This window comes from Cervus canadensis, chromosome 15, assembly GCF_019320065.1.
Source record: "Cervus canadensis isolate Bull #8, Minnesota chromosome 15, ASM1932006v1, whole genome shotgun sequence".
Lineage (NCBI taxonomy): Eukaryota > Metazoa > Chordata > Mammalia > Artiodactyla > Cervidae > Cervus > Cervus canadensis.
Window position 1 is genome coordinate 54,004,337 of NC_057400.1, and position 14,253 is coordinate 54,018,589.

The 14,253-nt window shown below is 37.4% G+C and overlaps 1 protein-coding gene across 3 annotated transcripts in view; it reads right to left on the minus strand.

The window, feature by feature from the left end:
- CHN1 (chimerin 1) overlaps nt 1-14,253 on the minus strand; it is a 194,715-nt gene that overhangs the window by 11,315 nt on the left and 169,147 nt on the right. For all 3 annotated transcript variants that reach the window (XM_043487847.1, XM_043487848.1, XM_043487849.1), the window contains 3 exons: nt 11,498-11,582; nt 1,400-1,573; nt 554-631 (listed from right to left, as the gene is read on the minus strand). In XM_043487847.1, the coding sequence (XP_043343782.1) occupies nt 554-631; nt 1,400-1,573; nt 11,498-11,582 (337 nt within the window). The remainder of the gene's footprint in view (nt 1-553; nt 632-1,399; nt 1,574-11,497; nt 11,583-14,253) is intronic.

Below are 14,253 nucleotides of genomic sequence, written 5' to 3' on the forward strand. Positions count from 1 at the left end.
AAATTCACAAAGCTTCTCCTTTTTACCAAATAGATCATATCAACTCAGAAGTAAAGCTTTCAGGAAGTAAGCTAATTAGCACATGTGGTCAAAACCCTAAATTTCTTATATAAAAATTAATGAGCTTGAACTTGGATGACAAGATGCTGGGGAGGCATGCACAGCAGGCAGAGTTAGGTTGGCCACCACAGACCTTGGAAATCTGAGCTCTGTAATGCTCAGATTCCTTCCCCTCCCACCCACCTCCACTGTTTTCACCATGGTTTCTGGTAAATTTAATTGCTCTGTATATATTTTGGTGAACATGGACCAGCCTTGGAGACTCAAATATTGGTAATATAGTTAAATTTTATACTTCCTTCTCATCCTGAAATTTAATAGCTTAATACTTACAACTAATACAGAAATTATAAAAATTATAAGCTAAGTCATTTTATTTGGCATAATAATAATTAGCGATTTAGAAAAACAATGGAAAGAATAAAATAAGAAATTGTGTCTCTTTGGGTAGAGTATTATTGTCCTAAGTTAATGAACCTGCTGGAAAACACACCTCTGTCAAAAGCCATCTTGACATCTTCAATTAGGTCACTAAATCCCGAGACTCGGTACAGTCCTTCAGAATTAAGACCTGTAAAAATAAAGCAGGGGAGCTAATTAGTCTCTTTGGGGTAATGTCCTTTCCTCAGATTTTAACTTCTTCTCATACTTCAGGCTGGGAAGTAATGTGTCAGGAAGAATGATGAAATATATATGTTTAGAAATATGTATGTTTAGAAACCTCTTCATACTTTTCTCCTAAGATAAAACAGTTTTACTCACAGTTCTTTAATTCTGACCTACTGTCACCTGAATATCTGTAATTTGGCTCATCATTTTGTCTAACTAGATCAAATGCCTTAAGTGTTAAGGGAAATAATTTCATTACCGCTACTATACCATAAATTCTTTTACATGAGAAGACTGAGATAAGCTATATTAATAATAGGCCCGTAGCAATTATTTCCAAAGTGTCAGAGACTAATTAGGGCGTAGTTCTGGTTTTTGGTTGTTTGGTTTAGGATAGTTTTAAACAGAGCATTTATTTCTTTTCTTCTTTTCTTTTTTTTTTTTATTTCTTTGCTTTTTGGACCTAAGAAAAGTATAAAAACTGAAAAAAGAACTGGCATCTACATATCAAGTTTTACAGACTGGAAGCATCATCCATAAATATATTTTTAAGCATACTATATTTCTTATAACTGGTTAAGTGTACCTTGAAATCATGTTGGTTAATTATTTGTTAACTGCTTTCAGACTGTCAGATTGTTATCTGAAATCATTCCCCCTAAACATGCAGAAGAAAGCCTGGCTGTGCAGGGAATTATAACTGCCCTGAGCCCCGCTGGCAACGCCTCACCTCGAGATTCAATCTCCCTGATGCACATGTCCACCACCATGGGCCGCTTAGTGATGTGGGCTTTCACGAGTGTTGTCAGGTCACAACTGTACACCTTCTTGACATGTTTCAAGTCTGGCTTACAGTCATTTGGGACCATCTTGGAACACTGCTTATGAACATTCAAACCACAATCTAAAGAATTTAAAAAGGAAAAATTCATTATTATTTTCAGAATTTTGAGTGTTCTGTTTATTTTGGCAAGACACCTCAACCTGAATTAGGTTTAAAGACTAGCTTTCAGCCAGCAGAGTGAGGGGAACATTCTTCTCATTCTCTCTTTTGGAAAATTTTGATTTTAAGTTAGAAGACTAGAATTCCAGCTCATATTCCATCATTTACTCACTGTATGATCTCAAGAGAATACCAACCCAGACCAAAGTTAATAAGTGTTCAATTAAATGTCTACAAAATGTAATATTATGCCAATTAAAAATTTATCCATTTCTTTAAAGTTATATAAAAATTATATTCAATGTGGGATATAACTGCATTTTAACAAATCTGAGGAAGTGGAATTGAACCCCCAAAAGTAAAGTATCCAAGGGCCCTCTTAAAATGATGCTGATCATACTTATATATACTCATAGCTCTTTAAATATATGCATATGATAATGATATAGAATACATCTAGATAGCTAAAAATAGCTATAGTTATTGTTACTGCTATCATCAACAGCTTACTAATGCCAAGCACACTATTTCAAGTGCTTTACATTATTTCATTTAAGCTCACAAATTTCTATAAAACAGGTGTTATTATTCTTCTCTTTTATAAATGTGATGAAACCAAGCACACGGGTGTTAACTAACTTACCTACAGCATTTAGTACATTGTGGAGCCAAGATTCAAGCCTACAAAGATTGTAGAGTCCACGATTTTAACACCTATACCATACTGCCTCTACTGAAGTTGTTCCTTTGCTTTGTCATTTTATTGGGTTATAAATTCTAAAATGCCAGAGCCCAGGTATTTTCCAGTTAACATTTTGAGACATTTTATTTTCAAGAAGAAGAGCACAATGGCATTTTAGAAGAAGCAGACAGAAATACAAATATTTTTCTAAATTAGACTTAGGAAACATGGACTGTACCTGAATAATTTAACTCAATTTTATCTTTCTGGTTTTTTGGTAAATATTACCCGTTTATTTTTAAGCTCATGAAAACTTGACACTGACCTCTTGTAAATCCAATCCAAGTGGGGTACACACAGTTTATAGCCAGGTCTTAATGGATTAGGGGCTTCCCAGGTGGTGGTAGTGGTAAAGAACCCTCCTGCCAATTCAGGAGATTCAAGAGATGCAGGTTTAATCTCTGGGGCAGTAAGATCCCCTGAAGGAGGGCATGGCAACCCACTTCAGTATTGTTGCCTGGAGAATCCCACGAACTGAGGAGCCTGGCAAGCTGCAATCCATGGGGTCGCAAAGAGCTGGACACGACTGAGCTGGACACGACTGAAGCGACTTAGCACACAATGGATTTGAAAACCATACAATGCCATTAACCACTGTCTGTGGTCTTTGGGTAAGCTTCAGCTTTGCCTACTGTTTGGGCAGAAAGGGGAGCATAACATTCACCTCACAGAATTGTTACAAGAATTAAGGAGCCAATGTAGTCAAGGTGATTTGCATATTGTAAAATGTTAGACAAATACTGACGATGATCATCATTATGACCTTTGGTAAAGTTGCAATTGAGTTATATACGACAGTAACAGTTAACAGAGACAAGGAAAATTAGCCGTGGCTTAAAAATGAAATTGTTATTTCATCAAATATGTAGACATTTTTTGGCCAACCTGACAAAAGAACTTAAGGCTTGTGGTGACTCATAGGGAGGAAGTCCTATGTTCTGAGCATCTCCCAAGTGAAAAGACAGGTTTGGTGTAGAGGGAAGTTGGGTCTTTGCAGGTGTGTGTCTGTAAGTGAATAGCATGGGAGATGGCACAGCAGTGCAGACAGTGTCCAAACATTACCACCACTAAAGAACAACAGCTGCTGCTTTGAGTATGTAAAGGCTGCCAGGCATAGGCGCTCTAGCGTGCCATCTGAAGAAATGACCCAACACTGTTCTACATAGTCAAATAATATCCAAATGAGACCAGGACCCAAACCCTAAATTTCTCTTTATTCCATATTAGATATAAATAAGATTTCTGATTCAATCATAAGGCAAATCGGTGGTAAAATGTCCACTTAAAAGACCTCATTTTCCCTGAAATTTTAATGTTTTGGACAGCTTCTATAATTTAGAGCTAGATCTATTAATTGCGTGCTTTTGAGTGAGTTACTTAAGATTTTCTGTGACTTACATAGAATGGGAATAATAGTATTTACCCATTAATATTGGATCTATCATTAGTTTCTATTATGTTAATGTGAGGCTGTACCATGACTCCCCTGTTATTCAGAAGAAGGAATTTAACACTGAGCGGCCTTTCCTAGGGAGTGCCCCAGGGTTCCTTGAATGGCACTGTCATGATCAGCTTAGGGTCAGGAGCTAAGCTGACCTCTAGGCCAATTCTGTTTGTCAGATGTGAGTGCCAGGTCCTGAAAAGGACTTGGATGCTGGGGTTATAGCTGCTTCCTCATCTACACAGTTCTAAGTACATTTCATTTACAGAAAAGTACCTCCAAGCAGGTACATCATTTTTCTCTGACTGCTTTACCAAATTTGGGGAGTTGCAGCCACTGATTTCTCAAATATCTTTACCCCTCCCACTTATTATCCTCTCCTGGGATTTCAACAACACAAATGTTAAATCTTTTGTTACTGTCCTACAGGTCTTTGAGGCTCAATTCACTTTTTAAAATCTATTTTCCCCTCTCATTTGAGTTGGATAATTTCTACTGATCTATTTTTAAGGTTCATGGATTCCTGCCTCTGAAATATCCAATCTATCAATACTACTGAGCCCTTCCGGTGGGTATTTTGTTCATAAGTTTCTCAGTTTTAAAACGTCCACTTAATTCTTATATCTTTATTTCCTTCTGATATTTCCTATTTTTCATTTGTTTCAAGAGTCTTTCTAATTGCTTCTTGGAACATTTTTATGAAAGCTGTTTTCCTTATCAGATAATTCCAACATCTATATCACCTCAATATTGGTGACTATTGATTGTCTTCTTTCATCTGAGTTGAGATTTTCCTGGTTGTTGGTAATGAAATTTAATTTTGAACTGCATCCTGGATATTTTGAGTGTTTTAAGACTGTGTGGTCCCTATTGAAATCTTCAACTTTAGCAGGTAGTTAAGCTGTTTAGATTTAGAATGCATATCCTGGGACTCTATATAGGCTGTGTTTCAAATGTCAACCTAGTTTACAAAGCCTTTGTAATGCTTTTGCAGTGCTATTTTGCCCACCAAACTTGTATGTTATTCAAATGGCAAGACTGTACCCCACATTCTGGGCAGTGAAGAGGTCCTAGACATTACTGCAGGGCGGAGATGAAGTCTTGGTTTGCCTCCATGCCTGGTTGGGGAGGAGTACGGTGCTGCATGGGACTGCGGGGTGGGCACTAAAGACAGAGTTCTGATCATGGTCTCAGCTGCCTCATTACTGCAGGTCAGGGGTGGACAGGGCTCTGCCTGTAGATTGAGGCTGAATGGGCGCTACTTCTACTAGAGGGTGAGGATGCAAGGCAGGGTTCGTTCCACCCACAGGCTCAGCCAAGGAAGGGTACCACTTTCTTCCTGCAGGACGGTGGGGGAAGACAGGGCTCCACTCACAGACTCACAGGAGAGAGTACAACCCTGTGACTGCAGAGTGGGGTGGAAAACAGGGATCTACCCACAGGCTTCTGCTGCAGCATCCACGGGGGCGGGGGAGCAACGTGGCTTTGTCATGGTGCCCACCTGCAGAATGCAGATGCACTAAAAGGTTTCTGTCTGGCTCAGCTGCCCTTTCCCCGGGACTTTGCCTAGGAAGAGCCGGTTCTCTCGGGATTACTTTTTGTGTCTGCTGGCATTTATGACTTGTGGGCGTCTCTAGTGCTCAGGCTGAGATACACAGGAGTTAAAAAAAAAAACTCCAAAATACCACCAGGCAACTGACTTTTGAGTTCCTTAGCTGCCACCTTTTTTTTTTAAAAATGTGGACCATTTTTAAAGACTTTTATTGGTTTGTTACAATCTTGCTTCTGTTTTTTGTGTTCTGGTCTTATGACCCCAAGGCACATGGTAACTTAGCTTCCTGACCAAGGATCAAACCTGTACCCTCTGCTTAGAAGGCAGGAAGTCTTAACCACTGGATAACCAGGGAAGTCCCAGCCTTCCTTCTTATACCAAACTTTCACAGTCTTTTGATAGTTGACATACATATTCTGTCCAGGATCTTTTGTTACCATCATTGTGAGGAATAAAACAAAGAGTATTTATTCATCTCCTCTAGCACTGGAAAAACTCTCACATAGTATTTTAGAAGTATAAAAGTCGGCAGAGCTTCATTATCTAAAAATAATGCTGAGGTACTTTAAGTTACTTTAAATACTTTAATGCTTTAAGTGTGTGTACAGAAGTCACAGAACCAGCTGGAAAGGGCTGGCATTAATAACCTACCCCACTGTCTTCATTTCACAAAGACAGTGAGGCGCAGAGAGGCTGAAGGATTTGTTCAAAAGTTACTCGGCCAAAAAGTGGCAGAAAGGAGATTTTAACCTTGGCTTCTTAATTCCTAGCCTGTGGTCTTCCCACTCAGTGATATATATCACTTTTCACTAGCAGTACACCATGTACGCTGAGTTATTATTTTCAGAGCTAAAGATGAATCTGCTGTTTTCAACCTCTTATTCAATAATGTGTGTTGTTTCTATTATTTGTTGTATATACTTAAGTTTAAAAGGCACGGCTGTATTTTACTGTTATATACGTATCGATACATGATCTGGCAAGGACGTTTAAAAAGCAGTGATAAAACTTACCCATTATATCTTATTTTGTCACATTCTTCCCTAACTATAAACTCAAAATGGAAATCCAGTAGAAAGGAAACAGTAAAATTTGAATGTATCCACAGAATATCAAAATATCTGAATGGCACTCAGTTCAGTTCAGCTGCTCAGTCGTGTCCGACTCTTTGCGACCCCATGAACCGCAGCACGCCAGGCCTCCCTGTCCATCACCAACTCCCGGAGTCCACCCAAACCCATGTCCATTGAGTCGGTGATGCCATCCAACCATCTCATCCTCTGTTGTCCCCTTCTCCTCCTGCCCTCAATCTTCACTAATGGTCTGATACTAACTTTTTTTCCTTTGAGTGTTTGCAGTTATCTCCCATTTTAAACATCAGCAAACGCCTAATTTATTTGTGATTTGGTGAAAACTGGATAAAGTGATGACTATGGTCAGATTTAGTTTTTAATGAGGATGGAAATGTTTCCTAAACTGATATACTTTCTTCCATTTGAATAAGATTAAACTATGGGACAATATATTATGCTCAATTTTAGAAATTTCAAAGGCCAAATTTTTGGCAGGATTGGATATGAAGTCCTTCAGAGGACCAAAGGATAGGGCAAAGTCATTAAAATAAAGCATCTTTATACCCTTAAGTTCACAGTGCAATATACCAGCTCTGAGCGTGCTCTGAAAATTGCTGCTTCAGGGACTAGCAGTATATCAATATTTCAGTTTGCCATTAAGACTTTATTTGGTTTTCATACTTATTTATTAAAGTCATATAACTCCTATATAGTTCCATTTCTCCCAGGGAAGCTCTACACTATAAATGAAAAAAAATCCATAAAAGATTATTTCATTTGTTGCATCTCTTGGCTTGGCAGGTTACTTTTATGTTACAATTAAACCACATTGTCCCTTCCCAATTCTTCAAGTTAATAAGCATAGAATAAACACAAGAAAGGAGGAATGAGAAATTCAAAACATATCTTATTCTATCCTTATAAAGTATTTCTGTTAAGACTACTAACTTGAAGTTACTGTCAGATTTTCTGGGCTTGAGTTCTCTACAAAAAAATGTGCTTTATATCTAAACAGCACAGAAACCTATTTTTGAAATAGATAGCTGATATTTATATTCCACTGACAGTATTAAGGGGTAATATTAATGTGTGTTTTAAAAAGAAAGGTAATTATTCATTCTTTTCTATGCATGTTCCCATTTTAAATAACTGCAAATAGTTTTTAAACATGTCTCTTAGTTGTCTCCACCACCACCCCAGAAAAGTGGGACTAGCCCATTTTTAACATGCATCAGAAGGCCTTATTTTCACCAACAAAATTAAGAAGAATATTTTGTTTTTTGGGATATTTATGAAAATACCGCTTTCGTGTATTAAAGGAGCTACATGAAAGTCTTAAGCAAGTCTGACCAATTTCTCATTGGGTTACAAGGACAAATGTAACTTTTTAGATACAATCAAAGCAGTAATTAAAAGACATTACTTCCCTTTCTCCAACCTAGAAGTTAACTGCTTTATACACAAAGCAATAAATACATTTTATTATTAGGAAGAAACTGCTGCTATTTCCTTTTGAGAGCTGGCAGCAATGACAATGATACACTGGAAAAATGAAGTCACTTTCCTAAATAACAAACACTAAGCTGATGGGTCAGATTTACAATTATCATCCGGCTTAACTTCTTAGAATATTCTGGGCAGGCTAAATAAAAACAATTCAGGAATGCTGGTAGAATAATGGTCTTTTTAATGAGAGGGATGTTTGATGATCTCAGTGATTATGTAATAATAATAGATTACTTTAACCTATAAGCTTACATTTCATAAAGGAAAAATGGTCTAATATTATTCTATCTGAACGACAACGATCCTTTGCCCTTTACTTCTGAATGCTACTTACTTTGCTCACAACTATTTTAGTAGGAGAAGCAGTGCTCCCAAGCTGCAGTTAGATGGTCCCTTGTAATGTCGTTTTACTCAGTTTAAAGAAGGCAAGAGTAAGGGAGACTGGCAGCAGAGATGTTTAACGCCGACTATGGGGCTTTGGAGAGCACGTCTGCAGTGACTCCAGGTCCATGCATACCCTTGCTGTTCCCTCCGCTGTCTTTGTCTGTGTGGGCGGCTGAGCAAGCCTAGAACATTCGGTCCTGAAGGGACAGGTTGCTCGCTATTGGCTGCCAGCCTGGTGACTGGAACACCACCCAACACTTTATATAATGTTTAAAAAAAAAAAAAAAAATGGGTGGTGGGATACAAAAGTGCTGCTTTTGCCAAACATTCTTTAAAAGTTCCTGACAAGCTCTCTTCTGCCTTGGTGTATTTTGAAAAAAAGAAACCAGAAGAAAGCAAGCTGTCAAAAGCAGATAGATACATCTCTTTTCTGACAAGTTGTAAGCAAGCCATTTTTCTTTGGAAGTACCAGCTTTAATGTTTAGTGGCTAGTGTTATTAGTTTACTATTGCTGCTGTAACAAATTATCATAAACTCAGTGGTTTAAAACAATACAAACCTATCATCTAACAGTTCTAGAAGTCGGAAGTACAAAATCAGTTTCACTGGACTGAAATCAAGGCCTTAGCTAGCCTGTGTTCCTTTTGGAGGCTCCAGGGGAGAGTCTGTTTCTTATCTTGCCTTTTCCTGCTTCCAGAGGCCGCCTGCATTCATTGGCTCGTGGTCCCCTTCAAAGCCAGCTGTATAGCATCTTTGCTCTTTCCTGACCCCTGCTTCTGTGCTTCTATCTTTCCTCTGAATCAGCCTCTACTGCATCGCTCTTCTAGGGACTCTTGCAATTATGATTACATTGGGCCCATTCTGACAATCCACAGGACTCTTCCCCATCTCAAATTCCTTAACTTGGTCACAGAGTCTCCTTTGTCATGAAAGGCAAAACCTGTGCCATGGTCACAGGTTCTGGTGATTAGGAAGCAGACATTTTTGGGCAGCCAGTGTTCACCCTACCATAGTTCTCTCTTTAAATTATTAATTCTTTGCATTTTGTTTTAAATAAAGTAGATGGCTCAAAGATCAGGATGAGCCATTTTAGATGAAAGAATCTCACTGTCAATCTAAATGTAATTAGTTGTCATAGAATAATTCAAATCCCAACCTTCCACATTTAAAAACTGGGTTGACCTGTTTCACACAGCTCAGTAATACAGTTCCAATCACACAGAATATAATGCTTTTGAAGGCAAGATATAACATAAGACCAATAAGCTTTTCTTTACATTCTTGACCTTTACTCACAATAAGAAGAAAAGGCTATTCAATCAAGTCAGTGCCTATGGGATGGGATGAATCATTTTCTTTCTTTTCCTTCACATTATTACTATCATAAACATTCCAAAACATTTCTTTCAAATATGATTTAGGACTGTAGCATATTGTCAAAAATTATTCATATGTGTGGTGCTAGTTTTCTGCTAATAGCTAACTCAGAATTCTCATGTAGATGGCCTTCACTCTTTCAAAACATACATGATACACATCATCACTCTAGTGATAGGGTAGGTTTTGAGTTAGTGACAGTCATAAAGTGTTTAAAAACCATTGCAAGTCTCAGCTGGTCAAGGTTATGTCATAAAGGCAAACCAGGCTTATCGAGACCATCATTCTTTGAACAGGTGATCTGTGCTTTGGAAAGTGTACATCATTTGCCTTTGAAACACCACGACAATGTGGCTGACCTTAACTGTACCACCATGTTCCACTGTGGTCCCCTCCAGTTCAAGGCTCAACCACAGCCTTACCAGTGATGCTTCCTCATACTGACTCTGGGCAACCACCAGCCAAAAAGATAATGATCTCATTTACTCTCTGGGCAGAAATCTGCAAATGGGGCTGTCAGTCCTCTAGGATGATGGAAGAATCAGACTGGCTCTGAGCTGAGGCTCTCCTTGAAGGACACCTTTGCACAGTTCAAAGTCAAGGCGTGGGGAATGCTTACCGCTCCATGTAGCAGGGAAGTCCATGAATGGATCTGGCTAGTGACATATGCCTGGAACCTTATTATGCCTTAGTGGTGCTAAGGAAGTCATAACTGAAGGTGGGGGGTGGGGGGTGGGTAACTTGGAATGCTCATATGCAATGCATACTTATCTTGCTATTCAAAGAAAATGCAATTGAGAAATAAAAAAATCAGACTCTAGAAGTTTCTGCAAATAATGGACAACAAAAGTATTCCATTAAGAATCATGCCACAAAAGAAATGTGGATTTTTAGTGTTAAATTTGACAGTTACTTCAATTACCATTTCAAAATACTTTACTCTTCATATACATATTTAGAGTTAAGCTTCATGCAAAAAACATGTAAGAACATATTTTTTAGCTTTAAAATTTAAATAGCAGAAACTTCTATGACCTAACATCACACACTTGAAACAAATAATTATTTTTAAGTCTATGCCAGAATTTACAGCTGTTGAGTAAATGGCCAGTACTCAGTATAGTTGTTCTATATAAATGAATTTCACATGATTTCAGTAACACTTATTTCATAAAGCATTTCCATAAATCCCTGAGTTGGTTATTTATGTGGAAATCTTACAAGTTTCTAAATTTAAATCTAAAATACTATGGTCATATGTTATAAAAAGGATTTGGCAAATTCAAGATTTCAAAATATCGAAAACAAAGTATCAGTGACTAAGTGGTTTTTCAAAATATGATAATCATCTTTGAAGATAAATTCACAGGTTTTTAAAGCTTCAATTTGATTTCACAAAATTTAGTAAGGACAATTCAGCTTAAAAAGCTTTTAAAATTCAGTTTCTAAGGCAACAATCATAGGTCCCTGTACACTGCTTTAAAAAAAATCGTTTCTACAAATTTAGTTACTGCAACATCAAAGGCAAGGCAAATTTAACTGCCTTACTTTTACCTCCTTTTATCAGACTTTCTGAACAAGATGACTTCCCTCTTTTTAATGGATCAGACTGCTTCCCATTAAGTATAGGAAGGTTAAAGGCAGATAAAATATCAATATCCAAACTGGATGCCTGAGAATTGGGCCTATTGCATGTTAAGAGCAAATAGGGATTCAGCCCATTGTATGTGCCTAACAGCCAGTCTCCTCGTAAATTATTCCTTATAACTTCATGTCTTACTCAATAAAGAGAAAAGGAAAGAGCTCTTACCTGCACATTTCACTCCCTGAGCAATGAGCCCCCACATGAAATTGGCACAGTATTCACACCAGTGTGGCCCTCTGAATGTATGGACCTGAAAAACAGTAGTGACAACGTGGCCAGGGGAAACCCATACATGAGATTATTTCCCATCAAAGCACTCATACACAAGTCACAGTTAGTATGAAGAGGCACAATACGGTTACATGCACAAAAACCGTGGTTAAGTGGAACCAAGCATTTAAAATTTCTTTCAGAGCTTGATTTTCTCCTTGTTTTAGAAATGGTGATAAATCAAGTCAATATCCTGTGATTTACTTTTGAAAACAGTTTTCACAGTGGAACTTTCCAACTAGTTCCCTCCAGCTGTAAGCAGTTTCCTCTACATGTTATACAAGCACTGGCGTATTCTGAGCGCTATAGCATGGAGGAGGAGGATGAGGAGTGATGTAAAATCTTTCTGGATCCTGTAAGGATTTTGTCGGATGATCCACCTTCTGTTCTCTGTCATCACAGTCGGGGCCATGGGTGTTGAAGGTGATATTTAGTGACTGGTCACAACAGAATCATCAAAAAGGGCCAATTTCTGTTCAAAACTGTTTTGATACTTACTATGTTAGCCAAGAAAATATATTTTAGAAACTACAGAAGTTACAGTTAATCAGAAACCCTGTTTGAATACAGTAATTACTCATCTTCCCAGCTCATAAAAGTTTTACTGCAGTAGATTCTTTTATCCCTAAGCAAGGAACTCCCAAAGAACTCAAACACTAAAATACATCTAGACTTTATGCATAGGAAAGAGAAGCCATGTTAGCTTAAACCAGATGAAAAAACACTGGTAGAATAGAAAAACAATACATCCAAATCCTGAACATTAAAAAATAAAGGAAAAAACATCTTGAATATTAACATTTTAGACTTCTGGGCAAATATTGGCTGAAAATATACTCAAGAAACAGGTTAGAAGAAAAGGGAGAGGGATCAAGGAAGTTACTGATCTTCATCAATTATATTTACTTGAGATAATTTCTTAAATATATTATTTCCTCCAGTAGAAAATAGTAATACAAGAGTCAAAACCATACTGTGACAATGTGATTTGCAAACAATGAAATTACAGCTAATGTTGTCACTTTTACTGCTGTTCTGTTTATGTACTGAATTGGTCTTAGAAACTAAGTGATTTTTTTGTTTTTGCTTTTTGTTGGTTATCTATTTTATATATAGTGGTGTGTATATGTTAATCCCAGCCTCCTAATTTATTCCTCTCCTGGCCCCCTTTCCCCTTTGGTAAACATAAATTTGTTTTCTGTGTCTGTGAGTTTGTTTTGGAAATAAATTCATTTGTGTCTTTTTTTTTTCTTTAGATTTCATATATAAATGGTATCATATGTTTGTCTGGCTTCACTCAGTATGATAATCTCTAGGTTCATCCATGTTGTTCCAAGTGGCATTATTTCGTTCTTTATGACTGAGTAGTATCCCACTATAAATATGTACCACATATTCTCTATCCCTTCCTCTGTCAATGGATATTTAACTTGCTTCCATGTCTTGGATATTATATATATACTACTGCAATGAACACTGGGATTCTTGTAGTTTTTTGAATTATGGTTATTTTCCAGATATATGCCCAGGAGTGGGATTGCTGGGTCATATGGTAGCTCTATTTTTAGATTTTTAAGGAACCTCCATACTGTTCTTTATAGTGGCTGCACCAATTTACATTCCCACCAACAGTATAGGAAGGTTGCCTTTCCTCTAACCCCACTCCAGCATTTATTATTTATAGACATTTTAAGGATGCAATTTTGACCTGTGTGAGGTGGTACCTCACCGTAGCTTTGATTTGCATTTCTCTAATAATTAGCAATGTTGAGCATCTTTTCATATGCATTTTGGCTATCTGTATTTCTTCTTTGCAGAAAGGTCTATTTAGGTCCTCTGCCTAGTTCTTGGTTGGATTGTTTGTTTTTGATAGAGCTGTATGAGCTGTTTGTATATTTTGGAAATTAATTCTTTGTCGGTCACTTCATTCGCAGATATTTTCTCCTCTTATGTACATTGTCTTTTCATTTTGTTTATGGTTTTCTTTGCTGTGCAAAAGCTTTTAAGTTTAATTAGGTCTCACTTGTTTATTGGTAAGTGATTTTTAACACTGATACAAATATATAAATAAACTTCAAACTTAAGATGCCACTGAACATAAGACTTACCCTGAATGTAAGATACATATATTCCAGGTAAAGAAATCACCAATTAACTTATGGCATGCCACTGATTATAAGCTTCAGATTATAAATTTCAGAGATGTTAAAATGAAGAACAAACAAACAAACAAACAAAAACATGTAGTAGAATCAATGAAATATGGTATATTAAAATTCAAACTACTACTGCTGGCCAAAATATCCATATAAGGCAACAGTGGATAACGCAGGGTTCATTACAAGCAGGTATGTACTTGTGGCTCTGGTCGCTGCCAAGTGAGCTCAAGTACAAAACTTTGTGTTGATTTTGGGGGGAGAGGCCATAATCCTGTCTCTGTTTTTTATGGAAGTGTCAGGAATGCAGACACAGTTGCTTCTGGGTTGTTAATGATGTTCAGAGCCTGCAAACTGAAAGCATTTCCTGGAGTTCCTGAAGCTGAGCCCAAGATTAACATCCAGTGTCTGATGTCTTTGTTTTTGCCTATGTTCCTCTGAGTGAATAAAACTGGATAAAGTATGCAATCTTGCTTTTAATCTGAGGCAACTGAG